Consider the following 15,878-nt stretch of genomic DNA (forward strand, 5'->3'; position numbering starts at 1 on the left):
TTGCCCCGTTTTTTGATCGTTTTCTTTCACCATTGCGACACCCTCAATAGGCCACTTAGTTCCACACATGCTCTGGTCGAGTGTGCGCTACTGGGAACTTCAGCATCAACTCTCGTAGTACCATTTTCTGTCTTGTAAACTCCTTTCCTCTCCCTCTGAGCTCTGCCCATCACGGGTGATCTCTCATCCAAAGGTGCGCTGCTGCCACCGGCATGGCACCAGTTGGTCACTACATCATTGTACAAGCTCGATATTCACAGGAGAGCTTCATCACACTGTCTCCTAGCAACCCCAGCCGAAAAACACAATTAACATCTTTAGACGTCTTGGGCAGTCAATGAGTTAAAGCAATTTTGTTTCAACTAAGACTGAAAATAAAAACGACGGTGACTGAGTTTGTAAAAATGGCAGGATATGATGTTTTCTCTTTTCATGATTTGAAAAAAAAAACAAAGTCAAGCAGAATTCAAGTATCTGTAAAATCTTTAATTTTGCACTTTTTGTTCTTACAATGTCTGTGTCTCTGCATTGCTTTAGAAATTCACAGGGAGCTGCTGCACCGACCCGGCTCTGGTTACATCCCTGAAGAAATCTGGAAAAAAGCTGGTGAGCAGCAGTTTTGTTTTTCTTTGTTCATTTCTGATCCTCACACATGCACCCTCTTGTTTCCTTATTTCCTTTTTCTTTTTCCAATTTACTCGGCTTCCTTTGCTCAGCCAAAACTCAGGCCATTTCTGTACACCTAACGGCTATAGTAACAATTGTTTAAACCTAATCCCGGTGTGTGCTCCCAGGAGCCTCCTGCTCAGAAATTAGTTTACACAAGTCTGTGTGCTCCTGTAAAATATCAATAAATATTTTGTTGAAGTGGTTGAATAAATAAATAAAAGCTAGATTTACTATTGTGTTGCCTCGGTTAGTGATTCCTCCTCTACTTCTACAAACTGGGAAAGGAAAGATGCAGATTGTTTCACCATACATGGAATATACCGCAGATGTTAAACCATTTTTTAAGAATATATAACATATAATATAACATTTTCTTTAAACTGTTATGTGCAGCTGGATTCCCAATTGGCCCCCTTCGTAAAAGAATTGAAAAAAAAACTGTTGCAGGGGTTCGGCGCTCAAGAAATCCACTTCGTATTCACCATCAGTGATACACTATATCTGCCTTTAAACCCCTTGGAGAAAAGAAATTGTCCCCTTGCTTGACCAAGCATGATGTGTGAGATACTCAGAACAAGTAATATGCATTTAAATTGAATTGAGTATCACCTTGGGTACTCTGCCCGCTCTCTAGTGCTCTCCTTTCCCTCGCCAGCTTTGATCGATCTTCCATCTAAAGCATTTGGTGTGTAATCACAATTCCATGCACAAGGCATATATCACAAAGCTCCAGGGCAATGTCTGTGACTTCATGCTGCATAGTAGTTTGGAAACAAAACCACCATGCTTTAAAAACTTAGCTCAATCACAGTCACAAAGAAAATACCTGTTATTGTGAACAAAGCGGGTGTCCTGGCAGTTAGCCAAAACATATTCACCATTTGTTATACAAGTGTGATGTGCAGAGAGAAAATGAAGTAAAGTGGAGCACATTTGCCATAAACTAAGCTGTTTTATCTTTTGTTCGTGGAATAAAAGAAGCTCCTTTTTTCACTTGATCTGCATTCTTCTCAGCATTATCCTTTTTATGTCACTCCCCTGTATTCTGCCTGAGAAAAGGCAGATTTGGATGTAATCCAGAGAGAATTGCAAAACAGGATTTTTAAAAAAAAAAAAACACACACAATAGAGTTTGTACGAAATGGGCAAAATGTTTACAGTTGGTGATAAATATTCAAGCACTTTGCTCAGTGTCCTACCGGTTTCCCACTTCCCTTCACTGCATGAGCCTCTGGGATCACAATGGAAATGCATAATTTAAATATAAATTGCCTGATTTGCATTTACAATTAGTCAAGTTACAGGCTTGATGGGAGCAAACAAAAAGCCCCCTTTTTTTTTTTGCTTTGACGTTCAGTTGGAATTCCACAGCTTAACACCCTCAAGGCAAGGTTATTCATTCCATAAAACAAGAGTAAAGCAACACACTGCTGCAGCTCTAAAGCACAATTTATGAGTGATTACCTGGGATTAATTGGCTCCTGCTGTTAGCTTGAAGATATTCTAATTATTTTATTTTATTTATTTATTTTTGTTTTCTTATCTTTAAATACGATCCGTTAAAGCTCCTATTAAAGCCTCATACACTGACCTCACAGGTTCAATATGTGATCACTGCTCTCATTAATTATTGTAATGAAATGTATTTACACACAGGACGTGGGTTGATGAGTACAGGGTCAAACAGGTTAAATAATGATCAATAAACAATACAAAATGAACAGACGAGCCCTTTGACATCATGCATATTATTCTCTAAAGCAGCGATGGGCAACTTTTATCACAGTGGGGGCCACAAAAATGTGATTGGTTGATCCAAGGGCCACAATAGCAACGTTCATGTCAGCATTTAGAATAATGACCAATCTTGAGCATTAACACAGGGAACAACAAAGGGTTTTGTGTATTTGGTTTGGGGTTTTTATTTTGCTTATTTTTATTTTGGGTCATTTTAGTGTTTTTTTTTTGTTGTTTTCTGTGTCTTTGGAGGCATTTTGTACATTTCTATTGTCATTTTGTGTGTCTTTGTTGCCATTTTGTGTGTTTTTGGAGTAATTTTGTGCATTTATTGGAGTCATTTTTGTGTTTTTGTCATTCTGTGCATTGTTATTGTCTCATTGTGTATTTTCTTGTCATTTCATGTGTTTTTATAACAATTTTGTTTATTTTATGTGGTAATTTTAACGTTTTTTGTTATGTGTGTGGTTTTGGACTCATTTTGTGCATTTTTTGAGTCATTTTGTGCATTTTTGTATTTTTTGTTATTTTTTGTGTCTTCTGAGACATTTTTATTGTCATTTTGTGTGGTTTTACACTCACTTTGTGGGTTTTTGTTCCCATTTTGTGTGTTTTGGGGTCAAATTGTGTGTTTTCTTTGGGAGCTGCACTAAATTAGACCGAGGGCTGCATGTAGCTCCCTGGCAACCAGTTGCACATATCTGCTCTAAAGGGTTATATTTAATGCTTTTTCTTGCTTGGTCTGTTCCAGTCAAACACACATGGACACATCAAGTCATTTTTATCATCTCACACACTCCACAATATGGCAGATTTTAATAATAGTTATTAGTTTATGTCTTCTCGATGTGTAAAGCAGATGAAACACCTTCAGCAGTCGTACGCTGGAAGGAACAATCAAAGTTATATTTGCTCGTCCAATAGACTTTTTGTGTATTTTTGAATAATGTGTCCAACAAAGATTATTGTTTAAAAAAAATAAAATATCTTTAATTACTACTCATATGGACATTTGAATAATCATTATTGTTTTACCTGTTAAGTGAACTTTTCCAGAGTAATCTCTTTATTCTGAAATGCTATTGACTGTATTCTGTTCCCGTTACTCCTATTGGCACTGCTGTAAATGTGATTATGGGCACAACTTCCTGTGTGACCAAGGAGTTAGCAGTTAGCGATTGATGGACTGATGGTTAGTTGTTCCTGTTTGAGCTAGTTTTTGTATTTCTGTCACTATTTAGCACTGTTAGGTTTATTGACTAAAAAAATAAGTCCTAGTTATCTAGTTTACTAAAACTAGACTATAACTGAAATAGTCCTGATGACTAAATTGTCAAAATGAACAAGCACTGATGTTTATGCCTATTTATTGGGAGACAGTAGATCAACATTTTCTGACGTCTTTCAGATTAACACTGTTTGACTTGGTATTCTTTTATAGTTTGGTGACAAACTAATCCTAAATTTGAAGTTTAACATGTAAATGCAGATAAATCGTGACTTAGTAGGTTATTTTTTAAAATAAGCGATAGCGTTTTCAACAGTGAACAGGAGTGGAAGTTATCTGTTGATTCCAGGTTTATAACCTCTAACCAAGGCTCTTATTGTGAAAGGCCAGAGGAATAAATCAGATTTAACGCTTTTCTTTCTTCATTTATTACACAGGAACAGGAAGTTGTACCTATTAAAAAGGTTGTGTCCCAGGGTATAAGATGTATAACAAATAGGAAATATAAACTTTACATTTGAAAAGTTACTAAGTGGCATTGACAAGGTGATGTAATGCACGCTACGTTGCAGGTGCCCGAGGCTTGACTTCCTCTGTGTCCACACTCTTTCCAGAAGAGGCCGTGAATGAAGTGAAGCGTCAGGCCATGTCTGAGCTGCAGAAAGCCGTTTCAGAGGCTGAGCGCAAAGCTCACGATATGATCAGCACTGAACGGGCCAAGATGGAGCGCACGGTAGCCGAGGCTAAACGGCAGGCGGCCGAAGACGCTCTCTCCATAATTAACCAACAAGAAGACTCAAGCGAGGTGGGAACACATTACGAATAATATATTTGTATATATATATATACACGCACTAAAAAGACTGTCCCAAGTGTTTTATACATTTATATCATAACAGATACATTTTTGATTTGTTAATTTATTTAAGGGACAATGCATATTAAAAACAAGAAAATGCAAAGAAAACAAGATTGGATCTTTTTTTTTAAGAGTTATAAATGTTTTATGTTCTTATCAGTTACTTAGAGCAGTGGTTCTCAAACGTTTTAGGCTCAAGTACCCCATTATTCCTATTTCTGAATCCAAGTACCCCCTTTATTCTTGCTTAGACACTATTTAAAAACAACTATAGAGCATAATGATGGAATAAATGAGTGATTACACACATTTTAAATAATCTCATTTTGTCAATAGGTAGAAAGAATTAGTATTTTTTGAGATTGTGATTCTATTTTGATATCAAGAATTTCTGGCGACCCCAGAATTAGTTTTTGATATTGTTTTATTTTATATTTTTACTACATTTTAGTTTAACTAGATTTATATTTCACAAAGTGAAAGTATAGAATTATAAGATTGTGTGTTTTAATGATTAAAAAGAAGAAAAAGAATTTCAGACATTTAAAAATCTATATAAATTTTCCCAAAATATACTGTATATACTGATTGAATGGCGCCGGAATAGATTTATTTATATAGTTTTTATCACTTCTGGTCACTTTATTTTTGTTAATTTTCCACTCTTTCTCAAGTACCCCCTGTTGTACCCTCGCGTACCCCTATTTGAGAAACACTGACCGAGAGCAAAACTGAAAATCAAACATACAAACCAATCAAGCATATGTTAGTGTTTATTTAGCTCGTCCTCCATCAGAGTAGCAGCAGTGTTAAGTATGATGTCAGTCATTTAAGGAGTTAAGAATATGTTTTATTTGCCAATCAAAACCTTGTCGTTTGATCAGTCAGTGAAAAAGAAAAATGTCCCACAGCTGACATCCATTGTAAAAGTGCCTCAGAGAGAAACGTTCAAAGCTGTTAGCAATACAAAAAGTTATAGTAGCGTTACACTTGCCAGCATATAAAAGCCATTCAAAGGGTATTTATGAGAGGTGCAGTTTGTTTTAGAGGCTTGTGTAAAGATTGAAATCGTGTGCCCCACAGAAATCAACTTAACATTACAATATAATCAAACACAAATACTTTTGATTGTCGTCCTATAGTAATTTGGGATTGTGAGTCACAATGTGCGTTTGTTTTATAATCTTCCTCAGAGCTGTTGGAACTGCGGCCGCAAAGCTAGTGAAACATGCAGCGGTTGCAACACGGCGCGCTACTGCGGCTCCTTCTGCCAGCATAAGGACTGGGAGAAGCACCACCATGTCTGTGGTCAGACCCTCCAGGCCCAGCAGCAGCAGCAGGCCAGTCAGCAGCAGAGTGGCATCCCCGGCTCAGAAACCCCCGCCCCCATCAGCTCCTCCGCTTGCACCCCGAGCAGTGGCACCGGGAGCCCGGCTGCGACCCCGCCTGCTGCGACCCCTCGCTCGTCCACCCCAAGTACGCCGTCCTCATCTGCCCTCGAAGGCACACCACGCTAGAAGACTCACGCTGGGGTTGCAGGCGAAGCAGCAAGCCCACGACCTCACAAACAGCATGACTGTCTACATTGCCTTGCAAAGATACAGAGATGACGTGGCTAACAGAAAGAGGTGGCTGTGTGTCTGCCTGTTCTGTTCAGCCATTGAAGGAGGAAGAGCATTTCCATATTCAGGTCATATTGACTTGCCATGACTTTAAAGAAAAACAAGGATATTCTTTGTTTTGAATGAATGAATTTAAATACAGTCGCCATTTACTGTTACACTTACTCTTCTTCTTCTTGTCGTCTGTTTGTTGTAGTACCTGTTGTTAATGTTGTCATTGTAGCTTATCTTATTTTCTCCTGTAAATATGAAGTGACTCATCAAAGATATGTCAGCCCAAGATGAATATATTTGACCTCACCTGTTCGCACATTTTCTTTATCATTTTTTCATTTTATTTTCTTGCACCTGGGGAAAGAGATTAGCAACATACCTTAGGAACACAACTAACTGGCAGAATGACTGAAGCGTCCCATACTGGTGGCAAAGAAAGATAACAAGACAAAAGAAGAGTCTGAAAGACACAAAGGCAGAGGAAGAGGAAAGATTTCTACCTTGAGAGGGGGCGAAGGACAGACTGAATCTCTGGCCCACATACTCCCACGAAATCGGGCAGATGTGCAGCAGATTGCAAACAGAGCCAGCTGTTCAGCCAATATTATTTCCCTCTCACTTGTAATGATATCCAGGTCAGTGGGCTGGGAAATATAAATCCGTCTCCCTGAAGGATGTTAAAAGCAGAATTCTTGGACATGATACAAAACTATGCTTAACGCACATGTGATGGATGCACTGATGTTGCACGGTAGATAGTGAAAAGTGAAGAGGTTAAGTCTTCAGCCTGCCTTGGACTCACCTGTTATAAACTCCTTCTTTCCCAACGTTCTCATCAATCTTCATCATCCCATTTGTTTTTTTTGTAGATCTCATGGTGTGTCACCAATGGTTATTTATCGTACATGTGTTGGACAGGCGTGGCAATTCATAGTTCTTCAACCAGTCATAACTCTCTTAAGTCCATCCTAGCTCTTTTTAGCTGGTGCTAAAAGAGGTTAAAAAAACAACCTGAGTGTTATTTTTATTTTATTTTTTTCCCCGAGCTGCTTTTCTATTCTGTGTTGTTGGTTAGTTCCAATAGATCCTGTAGATTTGACTCTTCCGTCCTCAAGAAAAGACACAAGCTATATCTCAGAGCTGCTACTCAAGTCTGACCCAGATCTTTTCTGAGAGCTAGCATGTTGCGCGGAATGCTAACATAAATGTTTTGTACAAGGGACATACATAAATGTATTTGCACTGTCACTGAAGTTATTTCAGCATGCTTCTTTTCAGCATACTTGTGTTGTTGGTATGGAGCCATAACTCATCGACCGTTTTCTATGTAATATTAGCATTATCTCTTAAATTTGGTAGGAAGAGATGGAAAAATGTTAAATCACCAAAACCATATCTTTTTTTTTTCATAACTCAACAAGCTAAGAAAAGCAGCCATAATGTGTTTTTTTGATAGTTACATACAGTGCATGCACATTACTGAACGTCCGTTCGATATTTGTTTATTTTTTAGAAAAACATAAAAAAAACTATGTTTAAAAAAAAAAACAAACAAAAAACACAACAAAAAAAAACAAAAAAAAAATGCTGTAACAAACTAACTTTCCAAATGCAGAGGTGTAGACTCCGATTGACAGCTTTAACACAGCATCGCACCAGGTAACACACAGTATTACACAAGAAGTCAAATAAAAACACCAAAAACAGCCAAAGACTGACACCAAGGACCAAAATCCTGATTTAAACAATTCCTGAAAAGAGGTTTGTCCTTCCACACAGCTGGACCTTTTTTTTTTTTTTTTTTCTGAAAAGTTTATTTGATTCCCAGCAAAACCAATATCAGTGTCACCATTTTTCCCATCCTTTAGGATAAACTACGGTAACAGTTTATGTGTTGATGGTGAAAATGACCATATCGCCCATTGACAGCAGTGTTACATTATAACTGGAGCAATAATATCTATAATGTGACACCAACTGTGAACAATTCAGGATCTTTTTTCTTTAACAGTGATGGGAATGCTTTCGATCTGCTTTTTTGCAAATTTTTTTTTTGTTACCTCACAACTGTCTATAACACGGCCCATTTTAGCTTTCATTTCTACAATTGGTTGGTGACGCTTTTTTTTTTCTTTTTATGTAGTTCTTTAATTAAATTATTTCCTGTTTGTTGTATACCTACAAACACTGAAAGAATGCACTTACCCCAGCAGTCACAAAGCTTCTTCACAAACACCTTGATCCTCGACAGAAGACACGTTACAAAATCTGACCTCAAGAAACAAGTGGAGGCCCCAAAATGCTTCAGGCAGTTTGCTGCCTCTGTACTTCCTCATCTTTATCTTTCTTTCTACAGTACACACCTGTTCTCTTGATATTAAAGAGTCAAACAATCCAAAAAGATGTGTAACACCCTTTTAGTGACATCTCGGAAGCTGTGAAGGAACAGCCAAGCTGTTTTTAACACTTGTGTATTTAAAAGGTATACTTATAAGTGACGTGTGTGTTCTTTCCTGTTAGGGAAAAAATATACGTTTAATTGTGAAAAGATACAGACATACCTACTCAGTAATTCTTGAGAATCTCTATTTTTGTTTTATTTGTTCTTCCCTCCTCTTTGTGTGTTTTGCTACAAAATCCTCGGTGGCAAACAAGTCTCACTCTACCTCTTACAGCACGATAAGAGCATCAGTCAAGGTGCTGATACTGGTCTAGTCGAAACCAAATGGGCACAAGAGAACAGGAAAATAAAAAACCCAAAGTCAAAGCTCATACAGCTGCAAAACCATATCACGTCTTGGTAACAATGCAGACCTCATAGATAAAAGAAACAAATAGAAATAATAAGAAAAAAAAAAACATTTATTTTCCTTTTTGCCTGTGGCGTTTCTAGAGTACATCAAGAGTTCAAATTGTTTGAACCGATTTTTTTAAATTGTGCTGATTTTAAATACATGTGTTGTCGATTCCTATTTCGATAATACAAGGTCACAGATGAGAAATCGTCCTCTTGCTCTTTTTCTTCCCTCGTTTCCCTGAACCCTATTCTCCTCTTCTCTTTGTTGTGGAGACTCGCAGAAATACTTGTTAGCTGGGAATAAAAACACAAAGGCAAAGCTTGTTTGATAAAATGATAAACTAAAAAAAAAAAAAAAAAATAAGGCTAAGAAAAGTAGACTGATGCATTTTTGAAGTTTCTTGTTATCTGAAAACTTTGGGTAAACAGTTCTAGGATCAAACAGTGCAAAGCCAAGGCCGTAGCATTATCCTGGGGGGAATAAGTTAACTAACTTAAAGGGTGGGAAGGAATGTTCTGTTCTCTTGAGAAGATATATTGTGGAAAAAAGAGGTGAAATGATTTGAAGTTGTTGTGCAATACTTAATTAAGACATGAAAACCACAGGTTAGTGGTAGGCTGACTCTAAGCGGTCTTTCCATCGCTTCGGGTCAGTGTCCTCTAGAGAGCTTTCCAGTCTACTATGTCAGAACTGTGGTTTCTTGTTGATTTTTGTTTATATTTGTTTATTGATTTGACTCATTTTTTGGGGCTGTAAACTATGGTCTGTCAGTCTGTGAAACTTTGCAGTATATTTCTGGTATTGTTGTTCTCTTTACAGTGTAATAAATATGTTAATTCCTGCCTAATGAGTCGAGTCTTGTTACTTTTGCGCTACAAGATTAGCAACGGCGTCGAAATGTGCGAGCTAGCATCACCGATATCTAAATAGTCAATTCAAGCTTGAAGATAATCCCTTGCACACTTCTCAAATGTCATCAAGAAACTATTTTCTTAGTGTGTTTTTTTAGGAAATACGCTACGTGCCAGTTTTGTTAGCATTAGCATTAGCTTGCACGGCTCTAAACAGAAAGCCAGCTCTACTCCACTAATGAAGTCTCAACCGGTTTGTTGGTTTCTGACAGAAAAAGACAAAACACATTATTGTAATGCAAAGGGCCTAATTTATGTACAGTCCAAATACGTTACATGGCAACACCAAACACAAGAACTGATGTAATGTGTTGCCACGTGTGTGTAACAATAATAGAAGATGGAACAGTTCTGTAAAGGATTACAGAACATTAGTCCATTTAATAATCCATCTTATTTAATATGACAGCTGGTCTGCAATTCTTCATTTACTCTCTGATTATGGCATTTAAAACTTTTTTGTATTTACGTTATTGTGTATCATGTTGTGAGATGATACAATATTTTACACTTAGGGTCAACAGTATAGGTTTTTCATTTTTTTTTTTTTTTTTTTTTTTTTTTTTTTTTTTTGCTTTTTTACCATCATTGTTTTCCATTAATAAAATACAAGAAGAAAAAAAATATATAACATCTTTCAGGCAAATCTCTTTAAGGTACCAAAGATAAGCTTAAAGACAAAATACACATATGAAAATGGATACACTGTATTATTTGTTGGTAATAATTATTTTTGGCCTACACCGGTTATGAGATTTAAATATAATGTTTAAAGCCTGGCACATGCTCCTCATAAGTTGTAATCACTGTGTTTATTGTTATCCCTGATGTCTATTCCTATGACATAACAACTTGAATATTAAACTGATTATTTAAGTGACTGCAGTTTACAGTACATGATGCAGCAGTGAAAACATTTGCTACAAATTAAGAATGGGGCAATATCCTGAGATTCAAATTAAATGGGGCCAAAAACAGCGAAGCAGCTAAATGACATGTAACACAAAGCAGTTCAGATATGGGCCTTTGATGGAGCTATTTACTACAGTACAGTATGTACTGTAAGTGCTGCTCTGATACCAACACAATTACCTGTGACTAACCTCGGGTTTTTGTGTTGGGCCTCAAAGAGCTCGATGCAGCTGCTCCCATTGACTGCTCGGCCATAAAAGTTCTTGTCAGCTCTGCCTTTTTATGACCCCATCCCCTGTCCTTATCTCTGTGTTGAGCCACTTTAGAGGCGATAAAGCTCCGGGAATGAGTCGGACTGCTGTGATTTTCCTGCCACATTCTTCCACATAAAGTTCATTGTGACCAGGCCTTTTCTCATCCCTTCATCTTCCCCCTGCTCACCCCCCTGTCTTTTCTCACTCTTATCAAGCCGGGCAGACGCAGACAGCGGCTTGAATTAAGCGCTGGTCGGGGGAGAAGCTGCTTGGAGCCGATAACAATACAGAATGGAATTTCTCAAACAGAGGAAAACAGCTGTCTCCATTATTTGAATGCTTCACCTTTCCCCGCTCCATTAATTGGCTCTTTGATCACAGGCAGAGGTGCACAGTGACTGATAAGCAGTAGGTTATTAGTAAAGCAGCCTGGAGGACTGAGAGGCGGCTGGCCGTGGCGGGCTGCAGGAGATGAGATAAGGGCGTGGTAATGCTGGTGTGAGGGAGTGCCGCTGAGTGATAGGACTGTGCTGTCGGGCCCTCTCGCTCCTGCCGAGCTCACAGGCAGCAGTAAAAAAAAAAAAAAGGGCAGCAGCAGCACCAAGTGTGATCTGGCTCCTATTGTTGGATTGTGATTCACTTCAGAAGAGTTGGAGCGTATATGGCTAGAGTTTGTAGGAGCATGTTTCTTTAGAAAGTCAATCTCTATCCCTTTTCTTTCACTTCCTGTCGATCGTTTCCCCTCTCACCCAGTTTTTCAAAAAATCTGACGAAAGGAGCAGAAAAATCCCTCTTTACTCTCATCGTGAATGTGAGCGTCTATGACAGAGGGAAGAAGGAAAGCGTTTGGAACATGGACAGGCCTTATGATGACACGCTGTTTCTGAATCCGATGGAAATTCAATAAAAATCTGTTTACATATTCAGAGGCTACAGAAGATTTTCCACACTTCTAGATTGAAAGGAATTGTAAAGTAGCTTCTATCATGTAATTCTCTCTCTCACACACTCACTATCTTTCTTCTTCTTTAGGGAAATAAGACCAGAGGGGGAAACACTGCTTTTTTTTGGTTGCTGTAAAAATAAAAAATAAAAAAAAGAGGGGGAAGTGTTGTTGATATTAAATTCCAAAACACAAGGTTATCTATTTGCTGCACATGGATAGGCAGCCCTGGGCCAAGGGTAATCTGCTATTAGTGCACACAACAACCAATGACATTATTAAAGCTGATATCCGAAGTTTCTGAGAAATGTCTCGATGTCCCGCCCTAAACAGCGTCACTTCCTCCCACTGCCTCTTCCAATCTACCAAAAGCCACGCCTCTACTTTTCTGCATCGAGGAACATAACAAGGTCACATCGGGTCACATTGATATATGTCTATGGGTCAGGTAAGAGCCAAAATCATATTTATCTGTTTGCTGTTGTGACGCGCGGTCTTGTTTCCGTGCACAGTTCCACATTTACTTTGATTGACAGACTCAAAATCACGAAGTCGAAGCCTAATGGCTGGGCACACTCTGCGATCGTTTCCATTTGTATAGGGGTCTATAGGATGAAGGAGGGACTTATATACATTAAAGGCAGGTTTACACTGTGCGATTTTTGACCCATTTTTGGCCGATTTTTCACTTGTGCGTCTATTTTTTGGGATCATGCAAGTCTCTGCTAGATCGTGTGTCGTGCATCGTGTAGTATACATGGGGTGACGAGAAGCGATTAACACCTCACGACCAGCTTCCGATCAGCAATCGTATGGTCGTAAAGGAAATCAAACATGTTTGAAATCCAGTCGCTCCTCGTGAGGTTATCTCGCAGTTGAAGCAGTGCCACGAACCGGCTTACCGTAAACGCTCACACTGCGCATGCGCGAACACCGTAGGACCGCTGTAAAATTGATGGACTGTACTGCCCATGTCTGTCCAGCCAGTTCCTGGTCCATCACATCGCTGTCTTTTCTTTTTTAAAACTCTTTTTGCTGAGATTTGCGAGTGTCTCTCCAGTGTCTCTGTCACTTACAGCAGCCTCCGTGAAACAATGGTTTCAAAACGTGCATTTTATTATTCAATATAAACATATACAAAAATCGTAAACAAAGTATTAAAGCGTATCGAGCGGACTGTCGACCGCTCCGGTCAAGAGTCACGCCGGGGGGTGAGGGAGCCCCGACCCCGCCGTAGAGCGGAGAGAGAAAGCAGCGAAGAAACCGGGTCCACGTTCCAAGAAGTGGGGAGTTGGAGCGGGACAGCGCCGTAAAGATCGCTTTAAACATAACGTCATCAAAGGAAATAATAAAACCCCGGCACTTTTAGTCCGTCTCGGTTCTCTCTTTGACACAATCCACTGGAGAAACAACTCTCGTATCGCTCCGCAAAAAGTGAAAACATGTGACTGGAAAAGGCAGTGACCAGGTGACTACGTGTCAAGGCGTCGACTTAACCCCTCCCCAGTAGTGTAAGGTTACTGGGGAGGAGGTCTACACCTACATGCGTCTACGACGGGAGATGATACGCAGAACCCTAAATTAGGCTTAAGTCTTGTCAGTGTGTGTGTGCTGTGAGTGATTAGGCTTTCTCCTGTTTTGCACCCAGGTGTGCTTCATTTCCTGATTAGCCTCCCTCAATCATTAGCTGTTAGAGTGTTTGGACACAGAAAGGTTGCTGTACGTTGTTGTATGTGTGACTTTTAAAAACTACAAACTTCATTTCCCCTCCACTCCACATGGTGGAACAACTGCTCAAATCAATCATTCCCATCTTCTTCCTTGGGTCAGCCAATCACTACTGATACAGCCCTGAATGGGCGGGACTTCCTCTTTACCTGCAGCTGGAATTGTTTGGTGTCGTGTGCCATGTGTCTTTTGAAGTACTTCATTGTAAGTAAAGTTTCATTTAATAGTGAAGATTATGTTTTTGATTAAGCTAAGTTAATGGTTCATTCTTGTTGTTTGGGAATGAAGTTTTGACCAGGATATTTTGACTTTTTTCTTTTTTGAATTAGAATTTTTGTGTCGACTGTCCTCAGATAAACAAAAACCGGAACAAACAATACTGGATTGTCTAATTCTTCAGCTGAAAGGGTGTAGGTTATACACACCTACCCCATCACTGCAAAACAAAACAAGGTTCTCTAGATAATATCACAGACATTTTTTATTTTTTCATTATAGTACAAGTTTTATGATATACCGGTACATTCTGTATATATTCTGCACAAGTTTTAAATACACAGTTTATACATACACATCAAACATACACCTGAATGTACATGACATGTACATAATATGATTATACTATTTAATATCTGCCACACAAATATCATCAATTAATTTTAGTGTGGCAATATATAAATGAATAAAAACTTTACATTATTTGAATGATCAACATCTAACTTATAACCTGTATTTATGTTTATATTTACACTTTATTGTACTTTTGTTTGAATAAGATTGTAATTTGTTTATATATTTTAGAACCATCGGAACTTATCATCAGCATTAGCCCAGCAATAGCAAAAACCAAGCATTAGCATTAATCTCACATCAACATTAACATTAGCATAGCATTAGCGTAGCATTAATATTGACCTAGAATTAGCTTAAATATAGGAATAGCATTACCTAGCATTAACATTAACATAGCAATAGAATTATACTAGTGTTAGCATTAGCCTAACATTAACATTGACCTAGCATTAGCTTTAACGTAGCATTAGCATTCACCTAGCATTAGCATTAACCTAGCATTAACATTAACTGCTCTATTTATATTCTAGTATCCAATGTTGTCAGTGTTTTTAATTTTCATTCACGTACTCCCATGACAATTTGCGTACCCCTGGGGGTACCCGTACCCCACTTTGGGAACCTAGGCCTTAGAGATATAAAAAAAAACATCTACAAGAACTGTTTACATTGGAATAAAATCCATTCTTATGGATGAAAGCAGACAAAACATAGTAAAACTGTAATTTGATGCTTCGAACTGGGAAAGATTAGTCATTAATACAATTGTTGTTATTTTTTTTTATTATAGTATTACAGCATCAAGTCACTCTTTACATTCTTCTCATCATGGCGCTGCTACCAGAAGCAAAATTAAGGTAAATGTGGTTTTGCTTAAATGAATGAATGAGTTTGAATTTTGCTGCCAAAGTGAACATGTTGCTAAGATGTGACGTGTGGAGAGGAGGTGATTGATGGTTGATGAGGGCTGAATGAAGAGCAAAGGTCAAACACACTGTACTGCCTCCTGTGGCTTTACCACATCATGTATGATGTACAGTTCACATGCATGTATGACACTGTTCTAAGAGAGGGACATGTGTTTTTATTGCAAAAAAAATGCCAAATAAAATGTGAAAAATATGTACATTTTTAAATTTAGTGTTTATGTCACAAATGTTGTGTGTAGTGTTATTAGAAACTTCCTAAATCAAAAATTGACAAAATTTTAGACAATTGAGTGTAAAAATGGGGCGTTAGCTATAGGCGGAGTTTGAGATTCTTATAGAATATAGAATAAAATCTATAGAATGTCTCGAGTTTCACTTCACAAATAAGGAATGAAAACAAATGTACCAATCTAACTTTTTTTATTATTATTATTAGTACAGTGCCTGTCTGAAGTATGTATTCATATAGTGGAGCTTAAGTAGAGTTGTCAATTATGGCCAAATGAGAATGTGTTTGATTGGATTGGTTGGATGTACAGAGAAGTTTACATACTCTGTTATAAAGGGGTTTATTTGTGGCTGCAAAGTAAAATCGTGTGCAATTTCTCTGGTTTAATTCTATGGGACATGCACATGATAAATGTGTTTGTCATTTCTGTTGTCATTTTGTGGACTACTTTTTGTATAAATTGTTTTTTTTTATTTTACCAATTTAGTATAT

General features: G+C 38.0%; 1 protein-coding gene across 4 annotated transcripts in view; it reads left to right on the forward strand.

Moving 5' to 3' along the window:
• The window catches only part of runx1t1 (RUNX1 partner transcriptional co-repressor 1), a 75,394-nt gene extending 66,181 nt beyond the window's left edge, over nt 1-9,213 (forward strand). For 2 of the 4 annotated variants that reach the window (XM_028461150.1, XM_028461151.1), the window contains exons 9-11: nt 538-606; nt 4,207-4,439; nt 5,687-9,213. In XM_028461150.1, coding sequence (XP_028316951.1) covers nt 538-606; nt 4,207-4,439; nt 5,687-6,010 — 626 coding nt within the window. In that variant the 3' untranslated portion in view covers nt 6,011-9,213. The remainder of the gene's footprint in view (nt 1-537; nt 607-4,206; nt 4,440-5,686) is intronic. The other 2 variants (XM_028461152.1, XM_028461153.1) reach the window with 1 other exon arrangement.
• Nucleotides 9,214-15,878: the final 6,665 nt, after the last annotated feature.

The sequence above is a fragment of the Gouania willdenowi genome, chromosome 11, assembly GCF_900634775.1.
Source record: "Gouania willdenowi chromosome 11, fGouWil2.1, whole genome shotgun sequence".
Classification (NCBI taxonomy): Eukaryota; Metazoa; Chordata; class Actinopteri; order Blenniiformes; family Gobiesocidae; genus Gouania; species Gouania willdenowi.